This window comes from Aethalodelphis obliquidens, unplaced genomic scaffold (assembly GCF_003676395.1).
Source record: "Aethalodelphis obliquidens isolate GAN/ISIS:26980383/991018 unplaced genomic scaffold, ASM367639v1 scaffold3, whole genome shotgun sequence".
Taxonomy (NCBI): domain Eukaryota; kingdom Metazoa; phylum Chordata; class Mammalia; order Artiodactyla; family Delphinidae; genus Aethalodelphis; species Aethalodelphis obliquidens.
The window spans coordinates 65,936,416-65,959,801 of record NW_020837947.1 but is presented as its reverse complement, the minus strand read 5'-3'; the positions used below and the strand labels follow the sequence as shown (position 1 = coordinate 65,959,801).

The 23,386-nt window shown below is 41.6% G+C and overlaps 1 protein-coding gene across 1 annotated transcript in view; it reads right to left on the bottom strand.

The window, feature by feature from the left end:
• Positions 1-23,386, bottom strand: part of BACH2 (BACH transcriptional regulator 2) — a 357,828-nt gene that overhangs the window by 67,839 nt on the left and 266,603 nt on the right. The window contains exon 4 of the mRNA XM_027090368.1: positions 17,962-18,216. Coding sequence (XP_026946169.1) covers positions 17,962-18,204 — 243 coding nt within the window. The 5' untranslated portion in view covers positions 18,205-18,216. The remainder of the gene's footprint in view (positions 1-17,961; positions 18,217-23,386) is intronic.

Below are 23,386 nucleotides of genomic sequence, written 5' to 3'. Positions count from 1 at the left end.
AAAGGGAAAGGGGTTGGGAGGGTTAAACTGGGAATTTGAGATTAACAAACACATACTACTATATATAAAATAGATAAACAACAAGAACCTATTGTATAGCACAGGGAACTATATTCAATATCTTGCAATAATCTATAATGGAAAAGAATCCGTAAAAGAATGTGTATATGTATACACATACACACACGTATAACTGAATCACTGCTGTATACCTGAAGCACTGTAAATCAAGTATACTTCAAAAAAATTTAAAAAAACCTACAAGGCCAAAACGAAACAAAATTTCAACTCCAGTCCTCACTAACTACTCCCCTCCCTATTTTATTTTCCCCTGTAACATTGATCACCAGCTTACGTATTCTTGTTTATTGTATGTTGCCCCTAATGGGAATGTAAGCTCTGGGAAGGCAGAGGGTGTATGCATTTTGTTCCCCGCTACATCCAGTACCTAGAAGAGCACACACAGTTGGTGCTCAGTGCAAATCTGGTCAATGAATAAATGGCTCCTTCTGGTCATTCAGGTCTCAGCCCCAAAGTCTCCTCCTTGGAGAACCCTTCCCTGGCCACCCTATCTAATGTTGCTTCTCCCTTGATGACTGTATCTCATCACCTCGTTTTATTTTACTTTTAGCACTCATCACAATCTAAAGTTATCTGTTTTCTTAGTTGTCTTTTGCACTACAATATAGGCCCATGAGAGCTCCAGCATTCTTTGTCTTTGTTCACGGCTACATCCCCAGCACTTAGAACAGGGCTTGGCACAGAGTAGGTACTTAGTAAATGCTTCTTGTGAATGGAGCACCTTCATGACAAAATCAATCCATATCTATTATTTTTTCCCAATTTTTTATCTTGAAAATTCCAACCTACAGAAAAGATGAAAGAAATGTACATCCATATACCTTCAATCTCAATACATCAACCGTTAAATTTTGCTAAATTTGTATGCTCCGCTTGATCAAACTGTGCCTGAAGCTGTCCCAATAAATACCTTCTAGTGTTTTAAGCAAAAAAAAAAGTATGCTGTCTTCTCTATATCTTTATCTACCTATAGATAAACACACACCCCCACCCCCTCCATATATACATTTCTTCCCAAAACCACTTGAAAGTAAATCATGACATTTCATTCCTAAATACTTCAGCATATATAACTTGAGAACAAGAACATTCTATATAACCAAAATAACAATTTCCTACCCAAGAAAACTCATGTTGGCATAATGTTGTAAACTAATATACAGTCTATATTGTCTCTAAATTGCTCCAAGGATGTCCTTCATAGATTTTTTTTTTTAATCTGGGAGCCAATCAAGATCACTTACTGTATTTGGTACCACTTAATTTCCTTTCACCTAGGAGAGTCCCTCATCATTTTGTCTTTCATGGCAATGACACTTTTGAAAAGTTCAGGCCAGCTGTATTGAAGAATATCCCACAGAGGATGTCTAGCCATAGAACCATGTTCAAAAGTTAATCTAATTTATTCTTTTATTCTGTGTGGTTAATTAACCAATTTAATACACGGTGAGTTCATTTTTTTCTATTTGTTTTAAATTTTAGGGCTTGCTGCTTCTCATCTTTTTTAATTAAATTTTAATTTCTTGACTATGTAAAACATTTAAATGAAAAAAAAACCATTTAAATGGTTCAAAAGTCAATACCAATTAAAATGATAGAAAGTCACTCCCATCTCAAATCTTTTCATTCTCTTTTCACCCACTTCCCATAGGTCACCTTTTCATAATTTTTTGTCTTTTCTGTGTTTCTTTTAATAAAACATGCAAATGTGCGTGTATACTTATAAATTATACATATGCATTATGAATACATACTCATATTTTCTCTTGTTTCTTAAACAAAAGGAAGCATACCATATCTAGTGTATGTACTCTTCTGCATCTTGTTTTTGCCTTCTAAAACATATCTAGGAAATTACTCCATATCAGTCCATGGAGATCTTTTTTCTTCCATATGGTTACATAGTGAGCAGTTGTGTAGTTGTACATATGTGTATAATCTTGCACCTATGTTGCTCAGTTATTTGTATAAACCCATTATTTTTTAGTGGGTCATTATGGACTGAATTGTGTCTCCCCAAATTTGTATGTTGTAATCCTCATCCGCATCTCCCCATATTTGGAGACAGGGCCTTTAAGAAGGTAATTAAGGTTAAATGTGGTCATAAGGGTGAGGCCTTGAGCTGACAGAACTGGTGTCCTTATAAGAAGAGGAAAAGACACCAGTGTTCTCTCTCTTTCTCTGTGCACAGAGGAAAGGCCATGTGAAGACGCAGCGAGAAGGAGGCCATCAGCAAACCAGGGAGAAGGGCCTTAGGAGAAACCAAACCTGCAGACACCTTGGTCTTGGACTTCTAGCCTCTAGAACTGTGAGAAAATAAATTTCTGTTGCTTATTCCACCCATTTTGTGGTATTTTGTTATGGCAGCCTGAGCAGACTAATACATGGATATTAGAAGAGTTAAATACTATAGATTTCCCATGAAAAGAAGCTAAAGATTGATTTAAGAGAAAATCACTTGTAAAAAAACTTTAAAAAAAAGATACTTCTGGAGGCTCCTGAGGAGGAAGTAAGGAAGAACCAGCATTCTGTTGACCACAGAGTGGGAAGCAGTCTGCATTAAGTTGTTTTAAACACCAGTGTGAGACTTACAGGTGCAGGTCCACTAGAGCATCACTTTCTATTTTGACTCACTCTTCTGAAATCGTGTATTTTTTTTTGCGGTACGCGGGCCTCTCACTGCTGTGGCCTCTCCCGTTGCAGAGCACAGGCTCCGGACGCGCAGGCTCAGCGGCCATGGCTCACGGGCCCAGCCGCTCTGCGGCATGTGGGATCTTCCCGGCCCGGGGCACGAACCCGTGTCCCCTGCATCGGCAGGCGGACTCTCAACCACTGTGCCACCAGGGAAGCCCCCCTTGAGGTATTTTTAGAGGCTTTGTCCTCCAGAAATTTAGTATCTCCTTGAAGGTCCTTGTATCCATGTGTGCTAAGTAAGGCATGATGCTCACAATATCACCTGGAAGGCATACTCCTTAAAAGGTAATTTAGGGAGCACCTCTATATGTATCCTCAGTCTGATAAATTTTGGGGGCTTAAATATTTCCCAAATAAATGAAAGTAACCTTAAAACCAGACATCCAGAGTAGACTTCATTCTTAGAGGAACCAGCAATGGGAGTTTAAGTATAGGAGCTCAATCTAGCCCCCGACCATTTTTCTCTTCTCTTTTCTGAAAGGGATCGGCAATTCCTGGTGGTCTCAGCCACCACCTATGGGCCTGTGTTCCTCACATCTGTATCTTCAGCTTTGCACTCATGGTGCCTTGGGAACTTATAAAACACTACAGATATATATCAAGGCTGGATGGCCTCTTTTCCCACTGATGAGTCCCACACTCGGTCTTTGGCATCTCCCAGCTCTTCACCAGGCACATACCTTCATCAGCTCATGCTGGGCGCAGGGTGAGCTTCCTGGCTGTGCCCTCCGTCTGGAGTCGTTTGTTGTCCCATCCGTCCAACATTCCATTGCTAGACAGTTATTCCTTAAATTCTTTTTCATCCTGTCACTTTTTGGCTCACAACGTTTCAGTGAATTCCTATTGCTTACTCCATCAAGATTAAATTCTTTGGTCTAAACCTTATGTTTTCCTAGGAAGGCTCCATGTAATCTGACCATATTTTGAATTATTTCCCCAAATCTACTCTTTGTGCTAATCAGAGCTGGCTCCTCAAGGCCCTGTGACTGCTTCTTTTGGGGCCTCTGTCGTGCCAGTGTCTTTTCCTGGAGGCTCTCTCCCCACTTGTTCCCTAAGAAAGTCTGATCAATCCTGTGAGTGTTAGTTTTAGGTGATTGTAGGAGATGGAAGGAAAATCCTGTCCTCCCCCAGATCAGAAGCTCTGCGGCACAAACGACGGCTAACACGTAACATGGCATCTACAGCAAATGCCTCCCCCAGATCAGAAGCTCTGCGGCACAAACGACGGCTAACACGTAACATGGCATCTACAGCAAATGCCTCCCCCAGATCAGAAGCTCTGCAGCACAAACGACGGCTAACACGTAACATGGCATCTACAGCAAATGCTGTTGAATTGTTTACACCTTTGACGTCTATGGTTTGTCTTGATTCTTCAACTATCTTGTAAGCTCGTTGGAGGAGATGGTTTTGTCTTATATTTCTAAGTTAACCCCCCAAAAGAAATGATCTAGAAAAGGGTCATGTGTTCCATTCCTCTGCCTCTATGAAGTGCCGTACTTAAGCCATCTTGTCCTTTAGACCCCTTTGTCCTTTTTTTTTTTTTTTTTAATATTTTTTTGATGTGGACCATTTTTAAAGTCTTTATTGAATTTGTTACAATATTGCTTCTGTTTTACAATATTGCTTCTGCTTGGTTTTTTTGTCTGTGAGGCATGTGGGATCTTAGCTCCCTAACCAGGGATTGATCCCGTACCCCCTGCATTGGAAGGCGAAGTTCTAACCACTGGACCGCCAGGGAAGTCCCTTGACCCCTTTGTCCTTTAAACACACACACACACCCCTCCTCTGAAGGTAATTGTGTGTTTGTTTCTACCCTACCGCAGTGTCTAGCATCTTGCACTGTTATCAAATTCTCCTTTAATAGAGCTGAAATCCACCCCCACGTAGCCAGTATACTATTTCTTCTGTTAGCAAGTGAGCATATCTGGTTGACATCTACTGTAACAGCCTCAAACAGGAGGCATGGAGAGACTTTGTTAAACAGAACTTTGAAAGGTCATCACATTTCCGTGAGTATTTTGCAAATCTGATGGATTTAACTCACCGCCCCCCCAAAATCCTCAGAGTTACAAAAGGTGTGCTTCAAACGTCTTCTCTTAGAATCCTGCATCTCTCTTACCCCCAAATTTTTGTGGTCCACATTTTTAATCTTTCCACCTTCCTATTTGTAGGGTACAATTTAATTCCTGGGCTACAACTGCTCTACTTGGCAGAAAGAATATTCGCACATAGTCTAAGGTGTTCATTGGAAGGAAGAATGACATCAAATATGAAAATGTCTCCCGTGGTACAAGAGTGCTCATCTTTACATGGCAAGACCGCTGAGGATCCTATCTTTCAGCAGACATTTTCCTGGCCTTTTAGGAACTTTCCCGTTTTTCCCACCCTTCTCTTTTAGTAACTAATAAAACAAGAATAATAGATAAGTTGTGAGGTGTCAGAGGGTCTCTCTGGACAGATCTTTGAGGTGATCTTCACACAGAATGTGGTCAGGTTCCACTCCAACCCGCATCACTCAGCATGGCTTGGAACACACGCGTGTGGCTACTGCTCTCTGACAGTTCTATTCAATTCTGTTTGTTGATACTGCCTCTGCAAATAACATCGCCCATGCACTACTTTTAGGAGGAATAATCTGTCATTTGATTTTGTATCTAGAGAATTAAAAAAATAAAGAAATCAAGAGAACAAAAATGAAGACTCAGAAATAAAGAATCGGGAAAAAATGAGTGGCAATGACAAGTAATACTATCCTTTATACAGCAGAAGACAAAATGAAATAGTTGTGACTTAACCAGCTGGAGGTCTGTCATTGTGACCTTCTGTATCCCTCCTTTGATTTTCTTCTAAACGCAGGAATCTTCCGTTGGCTAAATCCCAGCATTTTTTTTTTTCCATCCCCGGGCCAACTTTTTGGCTTGCTTGGGAACAGCTGCCAGTATTTCTCCCTGCTGCCAATCAGTCCAAAAATGTGCTCACATGGAAGGCCTGGCTCCATCCCACCCAGGGTGCTGAATGCACTCACTTTTTCACACACAGCCTTTGCCAGGCTGCACACAGAAGTCCAGCTCAGACAGTACAGCTCACTGCATCACCAGCGAGCCCGGAAGAGGCGCCACTGTCAGTGAGAGAGACTGTCAACGTATCTGAGGGGTCTAGGGCAAAGTGAAACATCTTACTATGTGCACCAAGTTAATGGGAAAAGGAACACTTCTGAAATATCAGGAAACCAAAAGTGCGGCTGTTTAACTGCCCCACTCCTGAAAGCAAAACCAACCCAACCCTTTGTCTAGCCCGTGATTTGATTAAGAAAACAAACAAGAAAATAAACAGAAAGGTATTAACTGACGAGTGCCAACAACTATTTTACTTTCTTTGTGCTTCTAAGAACAGCCTTTCCTACAGACAACCACACGTCACCCCAACGCCTGGATATGATCCCTTTGATTAAGGAATTCCTGAATCAGTTTCCTGGTTTACAGCTTGTTCAACCAAGATTCCAGGTGTTCTCACCAGAACAAGGGCCCCTTTCAAAAGCTGTCTGCTTGTGTAGAACTGCACACCTACCAGAAATGTCACGGACACCCCAACAATAGAGCTGAAACCTGAAGCAGTTTGGGGACGTTCCAAGTTTTTCAATGGAATGCGAATCCATTACGATGATTAGGTAACTCTACTGATATCCTCCCATTTGAGCTCAGTGTGAGAGCTGCCAAAGAAAAGACAGAATCAAAACCGACTCTTGGATTCCAGCTCTTGAGTATTTTGGTGTGGAAACTGTATTTTCTTGTAACTCATTTTAAAAAACACCCCATGCTTTCACTGTGTAATTGCAATCTCAGTTTTCAGGAAGCAAAGAGAAATGAGATCTATAATCACTGTTTCTCTTCTGTTCGGCTTCCAGCCTAAATGGTCCTGCTCTTTTATTGGCAAAGTAGGGCAGGTAATAGTGAACAAGAAACCTACTCTAAGAAGTACTGGCTCAAGGGAAGTACCACTCCATCACTAGTGACTCAGTCATGAACGGAGTGATTACTCTGCATCGATAAAGTCATGCTAATTGGACAATAGCTTGCTGCCAGCTCATGTGGGCATGACCTACAGTACCCTTGGCTAACAGCCATTATGTCCATCATACCTTTATTTATTTTTATATTTTTGGTAATCTGGATGGGACGTGGAAATAATTTTTTAAAAACCCTCCCAAGTGCTATTTAACATCATGAATTAAAAGTTTAATTAAGGACCCTGTTAAAGGCCTGGGTTCCATGGTTAAATATGACAAAAATAATATGTACGATTCCTGATCAAGTGAGGAACTTTACAGCTCTGAACTCTGTCTTTAAATCTATTGCTGATTTCAACTGAAATAGCTAAGCGATTCCATAACAGAGCAAACTAAGAAGCGTAAGGGACATTTAATTCATATATAGAGAAGGGTCTTGAAATGAATAGATACACTGGTGCCTACTTTTATAAAATTTAATGCAAACAACTTTACTGTCAAAGGCTTTGTTATGAATACATTTAAAAATGTTGATTACTGTGGTCATCCTACACTATACAGGGTGAAACAGGTAAAGTGAAAGAAAGCCTTAAAACTGCCTTTGAAATCAGGTCACTTAAAAATAATTCTTCGAAAGGTCTAAGTTTTTGTCCACTCAACTCCTCTACTATTCCAAAAGAGGGATGCACCTCTGCATAAAGCTCTTTAAATAGGACTTACTGGCCTCAGGATTTAGAAATGTAAGAGGTTTGGAAATAGCTTATATATTTCAGTTTTAAAATCAGCTATTGCTGTGGCTATTTTCACACCAGATTTCCCTCCCTGTGTAGCAGCACCACTGAGCAGCCTTCAGAGATGGAATCACAATAGTATTAGCTCCCCTTTTCATGGCTTTGCTTTATTGCACCCCCATCCGAGGCGGAGGCCCAGATTTCAGGGCTGGAAGTCACCTTTGTGTTACTATAAATAAGTTCTGCCTTTAGGCAGTTCAGACTTATCAGCACGATTCTAGGACTTGAAAACTTCTTACTTGCCGGCAAGTCGTTACCTGGGATATTTTGACTTCTTTTGCTTTCTTTTTTTTTTCATCTGCTACCCTGTCTCACCAATGCAACTTGGAAACTTGCACCACAGCTTTTAATGAAGAGTCTGAGGTAAGAGCCATTTCATCAGAGACGACTGTGCTTTCCTTTCACGGGAATAATAACACCTACTGTTTATGTGGTACCATCCTTCCAAGAAGTTTAACTTATCACATTTCATTAATCTGAAGAGCAGCCCTGAAAGGCAAACTGGTGCCCTGTATTGTTATCCCCTGCATACTCATGTGGAAATTGAGGTCATTAAATAATAATAATTTTTTTCAAGATCCTCCTGAAATCGTTACAGAGCAATGATCTGCATTTTCTACAATCTGTCTATGTTCTAGGTTATCAAATAGCACAGTGGTTCTACAGCTCTTGAACTGTCATCTCCGATGAACTCTAAGACCATATGGGAAAAGTCAGGGTGGATTTACAAACAAAAATAAGACAAGTGAGCTCACGCCTCTTCTGAAGTCAGATGATTCTCTCCTTTCCAGACCAATCTGCCTCCCATCTCCCTGGTCTTTCCCTACCTCTCAATCCAAACATCTCTCCTCTCGTTCTGACCTGCAGGATTTTTCTTCTCTCCCTCCAGCAGGAACCTAGAAAAATTCCAAGACCATCAACCTGTAGCACAGGCTAGGTCTCCAGAGATCATCCAGGTCAACTCCATCAACGTCCAGAAGGATGAGCCTTGCTGAGTTGAGTTGGCCTACTACTTGCTCAGGAGATCCTATCCTCTCTCAAGTCCTCAAGAGCATTCTTTTAGCGACCGGCCTTCTGTCTGCCATGTCAGCAAGTTTTCTGTCTCTTTTGGAACTTTCCCATCCGCCCAAGTATGAGTCAGGATGGGCTTTGCTGTGCAAACAAATAAACACCAAGTCTTAATGGCCCAACATAAAGGTTAAGTCCTCATTCATGTCATAGCCTGATGCGAGTCAGATGGCTCTCTTCCAACAGTGACTCAAGAATCTGAGCTGTATGATAAACTGACTCCTCCTTTTTTATTCATGTAGGCACTGTAAGTTTCTACAAACCCTTTTGATATTAATACAGAAGTATATAAGAGCAATAATGATATTCACACTTGAACTCAATGATCTTAAACTATTTCCCACATTATTTCTTAAATAAAGGATAAAACAGAAGCTAAAAACACTAAATAACCCTAAATGCTAAAATATGTTCACTAGCTATGTTTAAAAAATAAATGTTCGACAAAGAGAATAAGGTAAATTATGGTATGATTATGCAATTGAATAGTCTGGTTATTAAAACTGCAATTGCAAAGATTATGCATGGAATGGAATATGAGTTGACACGGGAAGATTATATGATATTCTGATGTTAACTAATAAAAAGCAATATATAATCTTGCAATTCTATGACTGCAGCCATTTAAAATGTGTATACATAAAGAGAATATTGGAAGGAAACAGGCAAAAATGGAATTAATTGTGTTTCAGCTGGATTAGTGTTTAAGTTTTTTTTTAATTGATTGGTTTTTTAAAAATTTATTTTTGTAAAGTAAGATGTAAAATAAAATAAAACATAAATCTCTAAAAAAGAATCTGGGTTTTGGTTCCACCACCTAGGTGTTCTCTGACACCAGTTCAATGGATGTGAAAGAACACCAAGAACTCACACTATTTTTTTTTTTTTTTTTTTTGCGGTACACGGGCCTCTCACTGATGCGGCCTCTCCCATTGCGGAACACAGGCTCCCGATGCGTCAGGCCCAGCGGCCATGGCTCACGGGCCTAGCCGCTCCATGGCATGTGGGATCTTCCCAGACCGGGGCACGAACCCATGTCCCCTGCATCGGCAGGCGGACTCCCAATCACTGCGCCACCAGGGAAGCCCCTCACACTTACTTTTAACTGCCTCGGGCTAGAAGTGACACATGACTCCCACTCACGTTTTATTGGTTAGATCTAGTTACCCAGCAAACCTGATTGTAAATGTGGTCTTCCTGTGTGTGCAGGAAAGAGAGGAAAATTGGATATGAGTGAATATTGATCACCTTTACCATCGAGGGCAAGTGTGCTGGAATTTCTTCTTACTTAGAAAAGAAGCCCAAAGGAAAACTCTTTTGACTCTATTTCCCTCCAGTTACTGGCTCACCTCTTTGCTCCCTTTAACTCAAAAGGCCTCAAAAATGTAGCCTACATGAGCTTCTTCAAATCCTTCCCTTTCCCTTCTCTCTAGAACACAGCCCAATTGGTTTTTGCTCCTATTGCTTTCCCAAAGCGCTCAATGAAATCACGAATGGCTTCCAAATTGCTGGATGGTCAATTTTCAGCCTTCACCTTAGCTGCCTATCAGCATCATTTGACATTGTTGATTACTCTCTCCACCTTTCTTTACCTGGCTTCCAACACACCAAACTTTTTTTTGCTTTTCCTTCTACTTCAATAGTTACTCTTTCTTGGTTTACCCTGCTGCCTCATCTTTTTCTCCCTGACCCCTTAGTTCTGAAAAGACCCAAGGATCAATCCTAAGACCTCTCTCTCCTTTTGTTCGTTCTGTCTACACTTATTCACTTGGTATTTGTATCTGGTCGTGGGGTTTTCAATATCCCCAGTACTCTGGTATTAAAACTTCTATCTCCAAGCTAGATTTCTCCCATGAATTTTAGCCATGTATATCCTACTGTGTAGTAGACATCTCTACTTAGATGCTAACACGCTTCTCAAACTTAACATGTACAAAATAGAACTCCTAATCCTGCCCCACTCCCACCACCTGAAACCTATTTCCCTCACTCTTCACCAATCCCAGGTAACGGCAACTCCATCCTTCCAACAGCTTAGGCCCTAAACCTTGGAGTTATCCTTAACTCTTATCTTTCTCTTCCATCCTACATCCAATCTATAAGATAATCCCATAAGCTCTACCTTCAAAATATTACCAGAGGGACTTCCCTGGCGGTCCAGTGGTTAGGACCCGACGCTCCCACTGCAGGGGGCCCGGGGTCGACCTCTGGTCGGGGAATTAAGATCCCGCAAGCCTCACAGCCAAACAAACAAACAGAAGTTTGCAAACTTAAAAAAAAATGTTACCAGAATCTGACACTGATCACCACTGCACTGCTGTCACCCTGGTCCAGGCCATCAGATCATGCCTGGTTTGTTGCCTCAGCATCTTAACTGTTTCTCCTGCTTCTGCCCCTGTCCTCTTTCAACCTATTTTCACACAGTCAAAATTATCTTCTCCTGGGAAAACCTCCAATGGCCTCCTAGCTCATTCCAAGGAAAGGTAATGTATCCAAAAGGTGCACAGCCTTGCCCCAGTAACTCTCTGACGTGCTTCCTCCTATCGACCTTTCGCTCATGCTGCTACCGTGTGCCAAACAGGCCAGGTCCACTCCATCCCCAGGGCCTTTTCCTTCCTTTTCCATGGCTGTCTCCCTCACCTTCTTCAGGTCTTTCTACAAAAGTCATCCCCCAAACAGGCCTTTCTTGACCACCCTAGTTAAAACTGCCATACCTGAACCCTGACGTTCCTTAACCCCCTTCCCTGTTTTATTTTCCTCAATGGCATCTAACAAAGTCCATGTTATATTTATTTATTTTCTGTCTCTCCTTCTCCTCCTCTGGAAGGTAGGGTCTGTTTTGTTCACTACGTTCACCCAGCACCTAGAACAGCACCCCCTGGTACAGCCTTTGATAAATATTTGCTGAATGAATGAAGAAACAGAAGCTCAAAGAGGTCGACCGGCTTGCTCAAGACCCCATATGCAGTTAGTGCCAAGGTCCTGATTATGGTTTTCCCAGCCTCTCATGGCTGACGTTCCTCAGTTCCTAAAATTGACCTGTTCCTCTGAGTTTTGTCTAGGTGATAAATGAGGGGATGCTAAAGGGTGGGCTCTGTGCTTTGGGGTGGGGGAGTGCTTTGTACTTCTTATCCCTGGTCATGCCACTTCCCAGAGACCTCACCCCCTGCTTCCCACCAAACCTTCCCTCCCCCTAGAGTCACACACAGGCTCAGAACGCTCGGGGCATCCTGTGCTGTAGTGTTGAGTACTTTCTGTAGTATGACATCCTGAAAGGACTGTCCAAAGACAGTCACAACTGTCTTATTGCTTCTTTCAAAAACTGGGCCTAAGCCATTCCAGAGACATTAACAGCTTTCATAGCCTCTAAAAACTTTCAGACAAGAAGATTCCATAATTTCCTTGCTGGCCTCTGTGCTCCTCAGTACTACGGCAGGAACATTCTTTACTATACCCTGTGGTGGAGACTTCACAACAAATGCTGTGTTTCCAAAGTCCCTCTGGGTCAGTTTTCCCTTTTGTTTAGCACTGCAAAAACAAGATTTGTCACAAAATGTTGGGAGAGAGCGAGAAAGAGAAAGATAGAGGGGAAGCAAAAGATAGAGATAGTGAGAGAGCAGAAGTCTGAAATATATTTTTACCTCTGAAAGCATAAGTTCCGCCTAAGGGGCCATACATACCTCTACCCTACAGCCATTCCCTGCGTGAACCCTTCCCCTTCTCTACAGAGTGAGAGGACCCGGGAAACAAGCCCAAAGAAAGGTGCCAGAGCCTTGGCAATAAGCTCTCCCTCTCGTTTCTTTATTTATGACAAATAAAAATTGTATGTATTTAAGGTATACAATGCGATGTTTTGACATATGTGTACACTGTGAAATTATTACCATTATAAACAAAATAGCATATCCTTCACATCCCATAGTTATCCTTTGTGTGTGTGGTGAGAACTCTTGAGATCTACTCTCTTAGAGAATTTCGAGTATATACTACATTATTATTATTTTTTAAAATATAAATTTATTTATTTTTGGCTGCATTGCGTCTTCGTTGCTGTGCAGGACTTTCTCTAGTTGTAGCGAGCGGGAGTTGCTCTTTGTTGCGGTGCGCGGGCTTCTCATTGCGGTGGCTTCTCTTGTTGCAGAGCATGGGCTCTAGGCATGCGGGCTTCAGTAGCTGTGGAGCGTGGGCTCAGTAGTTGTGGCTTGTGGGCTCTAGAGCACAGGCTCAGTAGTTGTGGCGCACAGGCTTAGCTGCTCCACGGCATGTGGGATCTTCCCGGACCAGGACTTGAACCCGTGTCCCCTGCATTGGCAGGCGGATTCTTAACCACTGCACCACCAGGGAAGTTCCCATAATACGTTATTATTAACTACACTCACCATGCTGTACATTAGGTCTCCAGAACTTATTCATCTTATACCCGAAAGTTTGTACCCTTTGATCAACCTCTCTCCTTTTGCACTACCCTCCAGCTTCTGGTAACCACCATTCAATTCTGTTACTATGAGTTTGACTTTTTTTCCTTAGATGCCACATATAAGCGAGAATATGCAATATCTGTCTTTCTCATTTGACTTTAGCATAATTTCCTCCAGGTTTATCCGTGTTGCAAATGGCAGGATTTCCTTCTTTTTTTAAAGGCTGAATAATATTTACTTGTGTGTATGTATGTGTGTGTTTATACACAGACCACGGCTTCTTTATCCATTCATCTGCTGACAGACACTCAGGTTGTTTCCATGTCTTGGCAATTGTGAATAATGCCGCAATGAATATGGGAGTGCAGGCATCTCTTTGAGATAGTGATTTTGTTTCCTTTGGATATAGACTCAGAAGCGGGACTGCTGGATCGTATGGTAGCTCTATTTTTAATGTTTTGAGGAACCTCCATATTGTTTTCCACAGTGGCTCTACTGATTTACGTTCCTACCACAGTGCACAAGGGTTCTCTTTTCTCCACATCCTGGCCAACACTTGTTATCTTTTGACTTTCTGATAATAGACCTTGGCAATAACCTCCTTTCAGCCGCTCTTCCCTAGCATTCTGGGTGGGAGTCGAGCAGCTCATCAGAATGGGGTTGATGGGCAAAGCTGCACCCCTTTCCTGCCCTCTGTACTTGACACACCATAACCTTAACATCATGCTTGCGATGCCACTTCCAGCATGGCCGGCATCCAGCCTAAGTGGTCTCTATGACCATAGCTGAGGAGGTGTTCATTGAGGCAGCTTGAATCCGAAGGAGCAGTGCAAGAAGGGCCTTGCCACGCTTGGTACACGACCCACTTTCTCTTCATCTCTTAACACGAAATACACTTGCTATTACAAACCAAATGACCTGTTTCATCCCGAACAGAAGTACTAAGGACAATGCCTTATCTCCTGCGTTTTGCTGACACACATCCCTGGATGTGCTTTTCCATGAGGAACCAACACTCAAGTCACAGAAATCCTAGGGACAATCTGTCATGCCAGTTTAGGAAAAGAAGAAAAAAGCAAGACAACTCCATGACTCCTTGACTTCCAGGAGGAGGCCTCTATTTTTGTCTCTCCCGTTTTCAGCTGAGAGGCTACACCGGGACTCTGGTCGGCTCTACTTTGTGGGTAACGGCGTTGCCCACCGGGAGTCAGGGCATGGGGCTAGAACTGCACAAGTGGACAGCGGCTGCAGGCTGGAGCCGGGTTTGGCCTAAACTGACAGAGCAGCGGAGTGAGAAGGGCAGCGGTTTGTATCTGGAAGTTTCCTAGTCCAAAGACAGAGCTTTCAGGGACTTTCCTGATGGTCCAGTGGCTAAGGCTCCGTGCTCCCAATGCAGGGGGCCCGGGTTCGATCCCTAGTCAGGGTACTAGATCCCACATGCGTGCCGCGACTAAGAGTTCGCATGCTGCAACTGAGGAGCCCGTGTGCTGCAACGAAGATCCCGCACGCGCAACTAAGACTCAGCACAGCCAAATTAATAAATAAATATTAAAAAAAAAGAAACATAACCCACGGACGGAGCTTTCAGACTCAGCCATGCCGGCCCCTGTGAAGCTCAGCAGTTGGCCGGGCAGGGAGCGCAGAGGTAAGCCAAGCGTGATCAAGGCTGGGACCGGGCCGGAAGGTGATTTGAATTCGTGATGGCTTATGATGAAGTTTAAAGACTTCCAAGGAGCGAGTCAAATGCTTTTTCTTACATCATATGAACCAAATGCCAGTGAGTTCCATGCAGCTACTTTCCAAGGTAGTGTTTGGGATGTTTGTTTATTCACCACTTAATTCAGATTCTATGAAGTCATTCACTGAGCTAAGTGGGACAGCTTCTGAGAGCCTGCAAGGACCTTTCAGCGTGCACACAGCAAGGAGAGAAAACAATGCCCAGCGCCTGGGGCCCCAGGAGGGGCCTCTGAGCAGAGGCAGAGGCTCCTGGAAGGAGGCCTCAGAAACAATTACAGACCCACAAAGGAAAATGCCACGTGGGGGCTGGCCTGCATGCCCATCAGCAGGATGACTCGAGCTGGGTTACTGACAATACGAATTCACGTTTCATAGGAAAAAAAAAAAGTGTCTCGTTATATCTGAAGGTTTCAGGTACATGAAGAACCAGAATGTTTTAATTATTTGGAAATGCAGATGATGTAGGAACAGAAATCATTTTACACAACTAGAAAGAAAATCAACACGTAGCAAACTCTCACTTAACTGGAACACGAACAATCAAAAGGTCAAACAGCAGACTTTTGTGTGGCATCTACACACTCTTACTTCAAAGAGTGCCCAGTGCCAAGGAAATAAGTGATTATCAGGGATTTGACCTAAAAAGAAATGTTTAGGTTAGGTTTTACTGCCTTGGTATTGTATTATGATAAATAATTTAAGGGCTTCAGCATTTTAGAGGTTTTTACAGGTAAGAACTGGGGCTCAGAGAGGTTAAGTGACTAGATCAGGATCACAGAGCTAACTGGGGGGCAGGCCAGGGTTTACAGCACAAGGTCCAGGGCGTCTCCAGATGGGGCCCGCAGTCATGGTAGAGAGACTAAATTACATAAATTATGGTTTTCATTTGTAAATATATTTTAATGTAATCTATTTTTTTTGGAAATTAGTAGAAAACATATATGAGGTGACTTTCAAACAGATACAGATAATAAATTAACTGTAAACTCCACCCCCTTCCTAAAACCATTCGGGATAATTGGAAGTTTGTCAGATATTTTCAGAGAATTCTAGAGTTGAAGTAAATTCAAAGGCACACTTGCTGCCCCTCAAGAGAAGAAGAGTCTTAAATTTGACGAACGCCAACCAGTTTAAACATAGTCTTTTATATTTATCCTCTCACCTAATGACGGGTTAAGTATTTGACCATTAATGCAGCTCAGGATCACCAGTCACACCACAGCTGCCATTTCTTGGCCTTCCCACATCACTTGGTACATAAGCATCCTTCCCTCCTCCAGCCCCAATTACATTATCTTCAACTGATTTGTCCTTTTGTTTCTAGTATTAGGATCTTTCTACTTGACAGTGGTGTGAGGAGTAGTAATGGAGCCCTTCATTTAGGTACATAACAAAGAATATTCATGTGAAACTGCCTATGTAGCCCTCACTTTGCCACTTTCCTGCTCTGCAGGGGTAACAGCAGACATTTCCTAACAGGGGACTGGATCTGGTGACCCCTCTGACCCCCTGTCTATTTTTGTTTTTTTGGGGGGGTATAGATGGATTTTTTAAAATTGAAGAATAGTTGATTTACAATGTTGCAGGTGAATAGCAAAGTGATTCAGTTATATTTATGAATATATATTGATATATATATATTGTTTTTCAGATTTTTTTCCATTATAGGTTCAATACAAGATATTGAATCTAGTTCCCTGTGCAAATAACGTTGTCTTAAAGTCTATTTTGACTGGTATCAATAAAGCTACGCTAGCTTCCTTGTTGGTTATTTTATACACAGTAGCGTGTATGTCTATTTGTTTTTTATGTTGAACTTGAATGTCTTTCTGTGGAGCAGCTGCTTGCCCCACCACGTCCTAATTTTTTTTTTTTTTGCGGTACGCAGGCCTCTCAGTGTTTTGGCCTCTCCCATTGCGGAGCACAGGCTCCAGACGCTCAGGCTCAGCGGCCATGGCTCACCGGCCCAGCCGCTCCACGGCATGTGGGATCTTCCCGGACCGGGGCACGAACCCGTGTCCCCTGCATCGGCAGGCGGACTCTCAACCACTGCGCCACCAGGGAAGCCCCAATGTCCTACTTCTTATACACAACCTGCTTTACTCATTTATATGAGTTGCCAGGCCTCTGGAGACACTGGATCTGTGACCCCTGAGACTTAATGCTAGTTGTGCCCATTAGCACCTCCCTCAGGGTGACCCGGTCTTTGGTTTCTCCTAGGGGTGCTGTGAAGAGCTGCTCTGTGGATCACGGCACAACTCTGGGTCTCTCTTCACACAGACTATGAACATGAGTTGTACCCCTGAGAGTTGTGCAGTGCACAGCCTGCACAACTGTCAGTGGCAGCCCTGGTGTTGTAGACCGTGCTGGTGCACAGGGAATGATTCTGGCCTTGAACACAAAGCCTAAAGCTGCTCAGTGTTACCCTTAGTCCCACAAAAATGAAGGGGAATCAGGGTGATGGAAAAAGAGTAACTGTATAGACAGTTCAAAGGGGTGGCCAATTTAATGGTTTGTCGGCATGAAGCCCATCCTTTGAGTTCTGGCAGCTCAAACCATCCAACTGTATGTCATCTCTGGACAGAACAAGTCCAGCTACTAGTGTCCCCAAAGTACAGAAGTGACTAGACTCCCTGAAGTAATTAAGAAACCTGAGTAGGGTATTTTCAACGATGGTGAGAAAAGCAAGTTTACACTTCTTAGAATCTTACTATATTAACTGTGAAAATGACTGCCTGCTTTTACTCTTCCCCCTGGGCAAGGAAGGTGCTGTGAATACTTTCATTCTTTTACTCTCAAGGGAAATCAAGTGTTCCTTCAACCATTTGAAAGAGAAAAATCACAGCAACAGTCCCAATGATTGAGATCCCACATGTAGGACTGTACTAAACTTTGGGCAAACTACTCAAAACCCGAAGAGTAAGTGAACTAGAAACTAGAAAGGACTGTGAGGCACAGGTGCGGTTCAGATTCTTGCCTCTGAGACGTGAAATGCATCCAATAGAAACTGGCTCTGCCGCAAACCTAACGTGTGGGCGACTTGATCATCAGCCCCCAAGCAGGGATGTGGCACAGGTCCTACCTTCCAGGTCCTCCTCAGCCAACTGTCTCCAAGTCAACAAACCTCCGTTAGCAACTGCACGAACAAACCAAACTACTGTACCTCCTCAGGCAAGCTGACCACCAAGTCATTTCTCGTCTGTCCAACCAGCGCCTGCCAGAAGTATTCACTGCATGCGGCCAGCACAGCTCGGTGGGCCCGGAACTCCTTCCTCTCCACGATCAGAGTCACGTCACAGAGAATATCCTTTTTGCGCTGGTCATTGAGGCCCAGGAGGATGTTGGTGCAGTGGACTGTGGACTCATACACATACATGGGGGAGTCAGGCTTCTCATCCACAGACATGCCGTTCACACCCTGAAAGAAAGCAAGCAAGCCTGGGTCATCACGGCTCCCTGAGTCAGAGAGACACAGTGAGAAAGGATGCTGAGCGCCTGGGAGTCACCGCCCTGAGCCAGGGCGAAAGAAGCAGAACTGTCCATTAGCATCTTACGCGCAGTTAGCACTGTGAGCTCAGAAAACATCTGGAAGGTTGTGTTCTGTGGCTGACTTCTCTCCTTTCCTCTTACTGAGTCCTTTTACCACGCGGAAACAAAGCCAGGTCCTTTAACGGAACACCCAAAACATTCAAAACGCATACCTACTTTAAAACTTGGTAGTTTTAATTTTGTTAGTGGACTGAAAGCGAACTTTCACACATACAGAGTCGCAGTGCAAGTATTAACTGAGCTTTGTGTTAAGAGGAAATGACTCATTCTGAAGTATTGGCAGTGCTGCCTGGATGAAGCACGTGTAAGTTCCTAAGCTGAAATTTGGCTAAGATGCCAAGCAGAGTAAATATCTAATCACAGTACGTAATTTAACACGGGAACTAAACGGAATGTGTATGAAGGAGTGGATGTAGCCAGCTATCTATCGCAACTGCCCTCCGCCACTTCAAGACAAAGCATGGCCACCATGATGCCACTGTTGTCATGAAAGGCTCTTGAAAAGAAGTGCAAATGTGCTGCTGTCATCCCAGCAGACTGGATGTACATCCTCTTTAAGGAAACACAATATATTGCATCAGGAGTCAAAAAAACAGATGCATTCAATAGTGAAGATTACTTTTACGAAAGCGTTCTTTGCTTTAAAAAGTGTCCATTGATGTACTGATATTTAAAAAAAAATTCTAACTTACACAACAGTTTTCCAGTAATATTTACACTAGTATGAATTCCAATAGTGAGTCTTACTTTCTTTTTGCTTTATTATTGTTTATTTTTTTAGAGTTTTAACATACAATAAACTGCATATACTTACACTGTGCAACTTGATATGTTCTGGCACATACATGCAACAGTGAAACCATCATCACAATCAACACAATGAACATATCCTTCACCACCAAAAGTCTCTTTATGTCCCTTAACAATCTCTCCCGTGCACCTCTCCATTCATCTATTGATGGTTATTTGGGTATTTCCCAGTTTTTGGTTATTACAAATAAAGCTGCTACGGATTAGTGTATAAATCTCTGTATGAACATATGCTTTCACTTGTCTTGTGTAAACACCTAGATATAGAATGGATGGATCATTTGGTATGTGTAAGTCTAACTTTTAAAGAAATGGCCCTGTTTTCTAAAGCAGTTGTGCCATTTCACATTTTCAATGGCAGTGTATGAGAGTCCGGTTCCTGCCCATCCTTGTCACCACGTGGTATGGTCAATCTTTCTAATTTTGGCCATTCTAATAGGTACACTGTGGAATCTCTTTGTGTTTTCAACTTGCTTTTCTCTAGTGACTGAAGATACTGAGAATCTTTCACGTGCTTATTTGCTACCTATTTATCTTCTCTGGAGAGGTAGATTCTTTGCCCATTTTATACTGGGTTTTTTTCCTTACTATTGAGTTTTGGAAGTTCCTTAATATACTTAATTAAAGTCCTTTATCAGATGTGTGATTTGCAACTGTTTTCTCCAAGTCTGTAGCTTGTCATTTTATTCTCTTAGCAGTGTTTTTCAAAAAGCAGAAAGTCTTCATTTGAGGAAGTCCAGTTGAGCAATTTTTTCTTTAATGGATCATGCTTTTGGTGTCATATCTAAAAAATCTTTGTACAAACCAAGGTCACATCTTTTGTCAGATTTATAACTAGATATAAGTATTTTTAATGCAATTATAAATGGTTTTGTTTTTAACTTAAATTTCTGATTTTTCATTGCTAGCATATAGAAATATAACTGATTTTTGTATTGATCTTGTATCCTGCAACTTTGCCTAACTTGCTTATTCGTTCCCATAGCCTTTTTTTTATTTTGGGTGGGGTGGGAGGTAGATTCCACAGATTTTCTATATTGAAGATAATATTGTCTGTAAATGAAGACATTTTACTTCTTTTCCAATCTGGATGATTTCAATGTCTTTTTCTTGCCTTACTGCATTGTCTAGAACCTCCAGTACAATGTTGAGTATAAATGGTAAGAGCAAACATTCTCCCCTTGTTCCCAGAGTTATGGGGAACATATTGAGCTTTTCACTGTTATTTATGATGGTAACTTGGTGTTTCATAGAAGCCCCTATCTAGTTGAGGAGGTTTCTTTGTATTCCTATTTTCCTGGGAGGTTTTTAAATTTGTTTTTCAAATCAGGAATGGATGTTGAATTTTGCCAAGTGCTTTTTCTGCATCTATTGAGATAGTCACATAGTTTTTCTTTTTTAGTATGTCAATAATGTAAATAACATTGATTGATTTTTGAATGTTAAACCAACCTTGCATTTCTAGGATAAAATCCACTTGTTCATGATATATTTGCCCTTTTATACATTGCTGGACTCAGTTTGCTAGCATTTTGTTAAGAATTTTTACGTCTATGCTCATGAGGGAGATTAGTCTGTAGTTTTCTTTTCTTATAGATTTTAAAACTGGTTTTAGTATTAGGGTAACGCTGGTCTCACAAAATGAGTTTGGAAGGATTTCTTCCTTTTCAATTTTCTAGAAGAGTTTGAGTAGAACTGGTTTCTTTATTTCCTTAAATATTTGGTAGAATTTACCTATGAAGTCTTCTGGGCTGGAGCTGTAACTACAAATTCAGTTTTTAAAACAGTTGTCAAATTTATCGGCGTAAAGTTGTACATAGTATTTCCTTACTTTCCTTTAATATTAGTAGAATCTGTACTGATATCACCTCTCACATTCCAGATATTGGGAATTTGTGTCATGTCTCTTTTTTTCCTGATCAGTTTGGCTAGAGGTTTATCAATTTTATTTATATTCTTAAAGAACTAGCTTTTGGTTAAATTGATTTTCTTTATTGTTCTGTTTTCTATTATGTTTATTTCTGCTCTCATTGTTATATCCTTTTTAAAAAAATTTATTTAACAAATATTTATTTGTGCTTACTTTGTGCTGGGCACTCACATTACTGAACATTTTGCATTTATTAACTTGTTTATGCCTTTCAACAAATTTGTGAGAGATTTTATTATTATTATTATTTTTTTAAATTCATTTATTTTTGGCTGCATTGGGTCTTTGTTGCTGCGCGCGGGCTTTCTCTAGCTGCAGCCAGTGGGGCCTACTCTTCATTGTGGTGTGTGGGCTTCTCATTGCGGTGGCTTCTCTTGTTGCAGAGCATGGGCTCTAGGCACGTGGGCTTCAGTAGTTGTGGTGCACAGGGTCAGTAGTTGTGGCTTGTGGGCTCTAGAGCACAGGTTCACTAGTTGTGGCATACAGGCTTAGTTGCTTGTGGCATGTGGGATCTTCCCAGACCAGGGCTCGAACCCATGTCCCCTGCATTGGCAGGAGGATTCTTAACCACTGTGCCACCAGGGAAGTCCTGTTATATCCTTTCTTCTGCTTACTTTGGGTTTAATTTGCTCTTCTTTTTCCAGTTTCCTAAGGTGGAAGTTGAACTCATTGACCTGAGATCTTTCATCTTTTCTTTTATTAAATAAAGGCTTTAATGCTATACATTTCACTCTAGATATTATTTTAGCAGTGTCTCACAAATTTTGAAATGTTGAGTTTTTATTTTCATTCAGTTCAAAATACTTTCTAATTTCCATTTTGATTTCTTCCTTGATGCATAAATTATTTGGAAAAACATTATATAGTTTCCAAATATTTGAAGGAGTTTCTAGACATCTATCTGATATTGTTTTCTGATTTAATTTCATTGTGGTCAGAGAATAAACTTTATATGATTTCAATCCTTTTAATTTATGGGGACCTATTTTATATTCCAGAATATGGTCTGTTGGTAAATATTCCATATGCACTTGAAAAGAATGTATGTTCTATTGTTGGATGGAGTGTTCTGAAATGTCAGTTACGTCAAGTTATACGATAAGTGTTTTTCAAGTCTTCTGTATCTTTACTATTTTTCTGTCTATAGGTTCTATCAAATACCATATGCTAACACACATATATATATAGAATCTAAAAAAAAAAAAGGTTATGAAGAACCTAGGGGCAGGACAGGAATAAAGACGCAGATGTTGAGAATGTACTTCAAGACACAGGGAGGGTGAAGGGTAAGCTGGGACGAAGTGAGAGAGTGGCAGGGACATATATACACTACCAAATGTAAAATAGATAGCTAGTGGGAAGCAGCCGCATAGCACAGGGAGATCAGCTCAGTGCTTTGTGACCACCTAGAGGGGTGGGATAGGGAGGGTGGGAGGGAGTCCCAAGAGTGAGGAGATATGGGGATATATGTATACGTATAGCTGATTCACTTTGTTATAAAGCGGAAACTAACACACCATTGTAAAGCAGTTATACTCCACTAAAGATGCTAAAAAAAAAAGTATTGAGAAGAGGCACTGAAATCTCGGGCTACAATTGTAGATTTGTCTATCAGTTTTTGCCTCATTCACGGAAATCCTGTTATTAAATGCATACATCATTAGCATTTTAATTTCTCTTGATGTATTTATACCTCTATCACTATGAAATGATCTTTTTTTTTTTGTTTTTTTGTTTTTTTTTTTTTTTTGCTGTATGCGGGCCTCTCACTGTCCTGGCCTCTCCCGTTTCCGGACACGCAGGCTCAGCGGCCATGGCTCACGGGCCCAGCCGCTCCGCGGCATGTGGGATCTTCCCGGACCGGGGCACGAACCCGTGTCCCCTGCATCGGCAGGCAGACTCTCAACCACTGCGCCACCAGGGAAGCCCCTGAAATGATCTTTTAATTCTTGGAAATATTCTTTGCTTTGAAATCTACTTTGTCTGACATTCATATTGCCACTCCAGCTCTTTTTTCATTAGGGTTAGCACAGTATACCTTTTTTTCCTCTTATCCTTTTAACCTATTTGTGTCTTTATATTTAAAGTATGTTTCTTGTAGGCAGCATACAGTTGGGTCCTGCTTTTTTTTTTAACCCAATATGACAATCTCTGACTTTTGATTCTGGTACTTATACCATTTACACTTAATGTGATTATTGATTTGGTTGGGTTTAAATCTGCCATTTGGCTACTTGTTTTGTATTTGTCTCATCTATTCTTTGTTCCGTTTCTCCTCATTCTCTGACTCCTTTTGTAT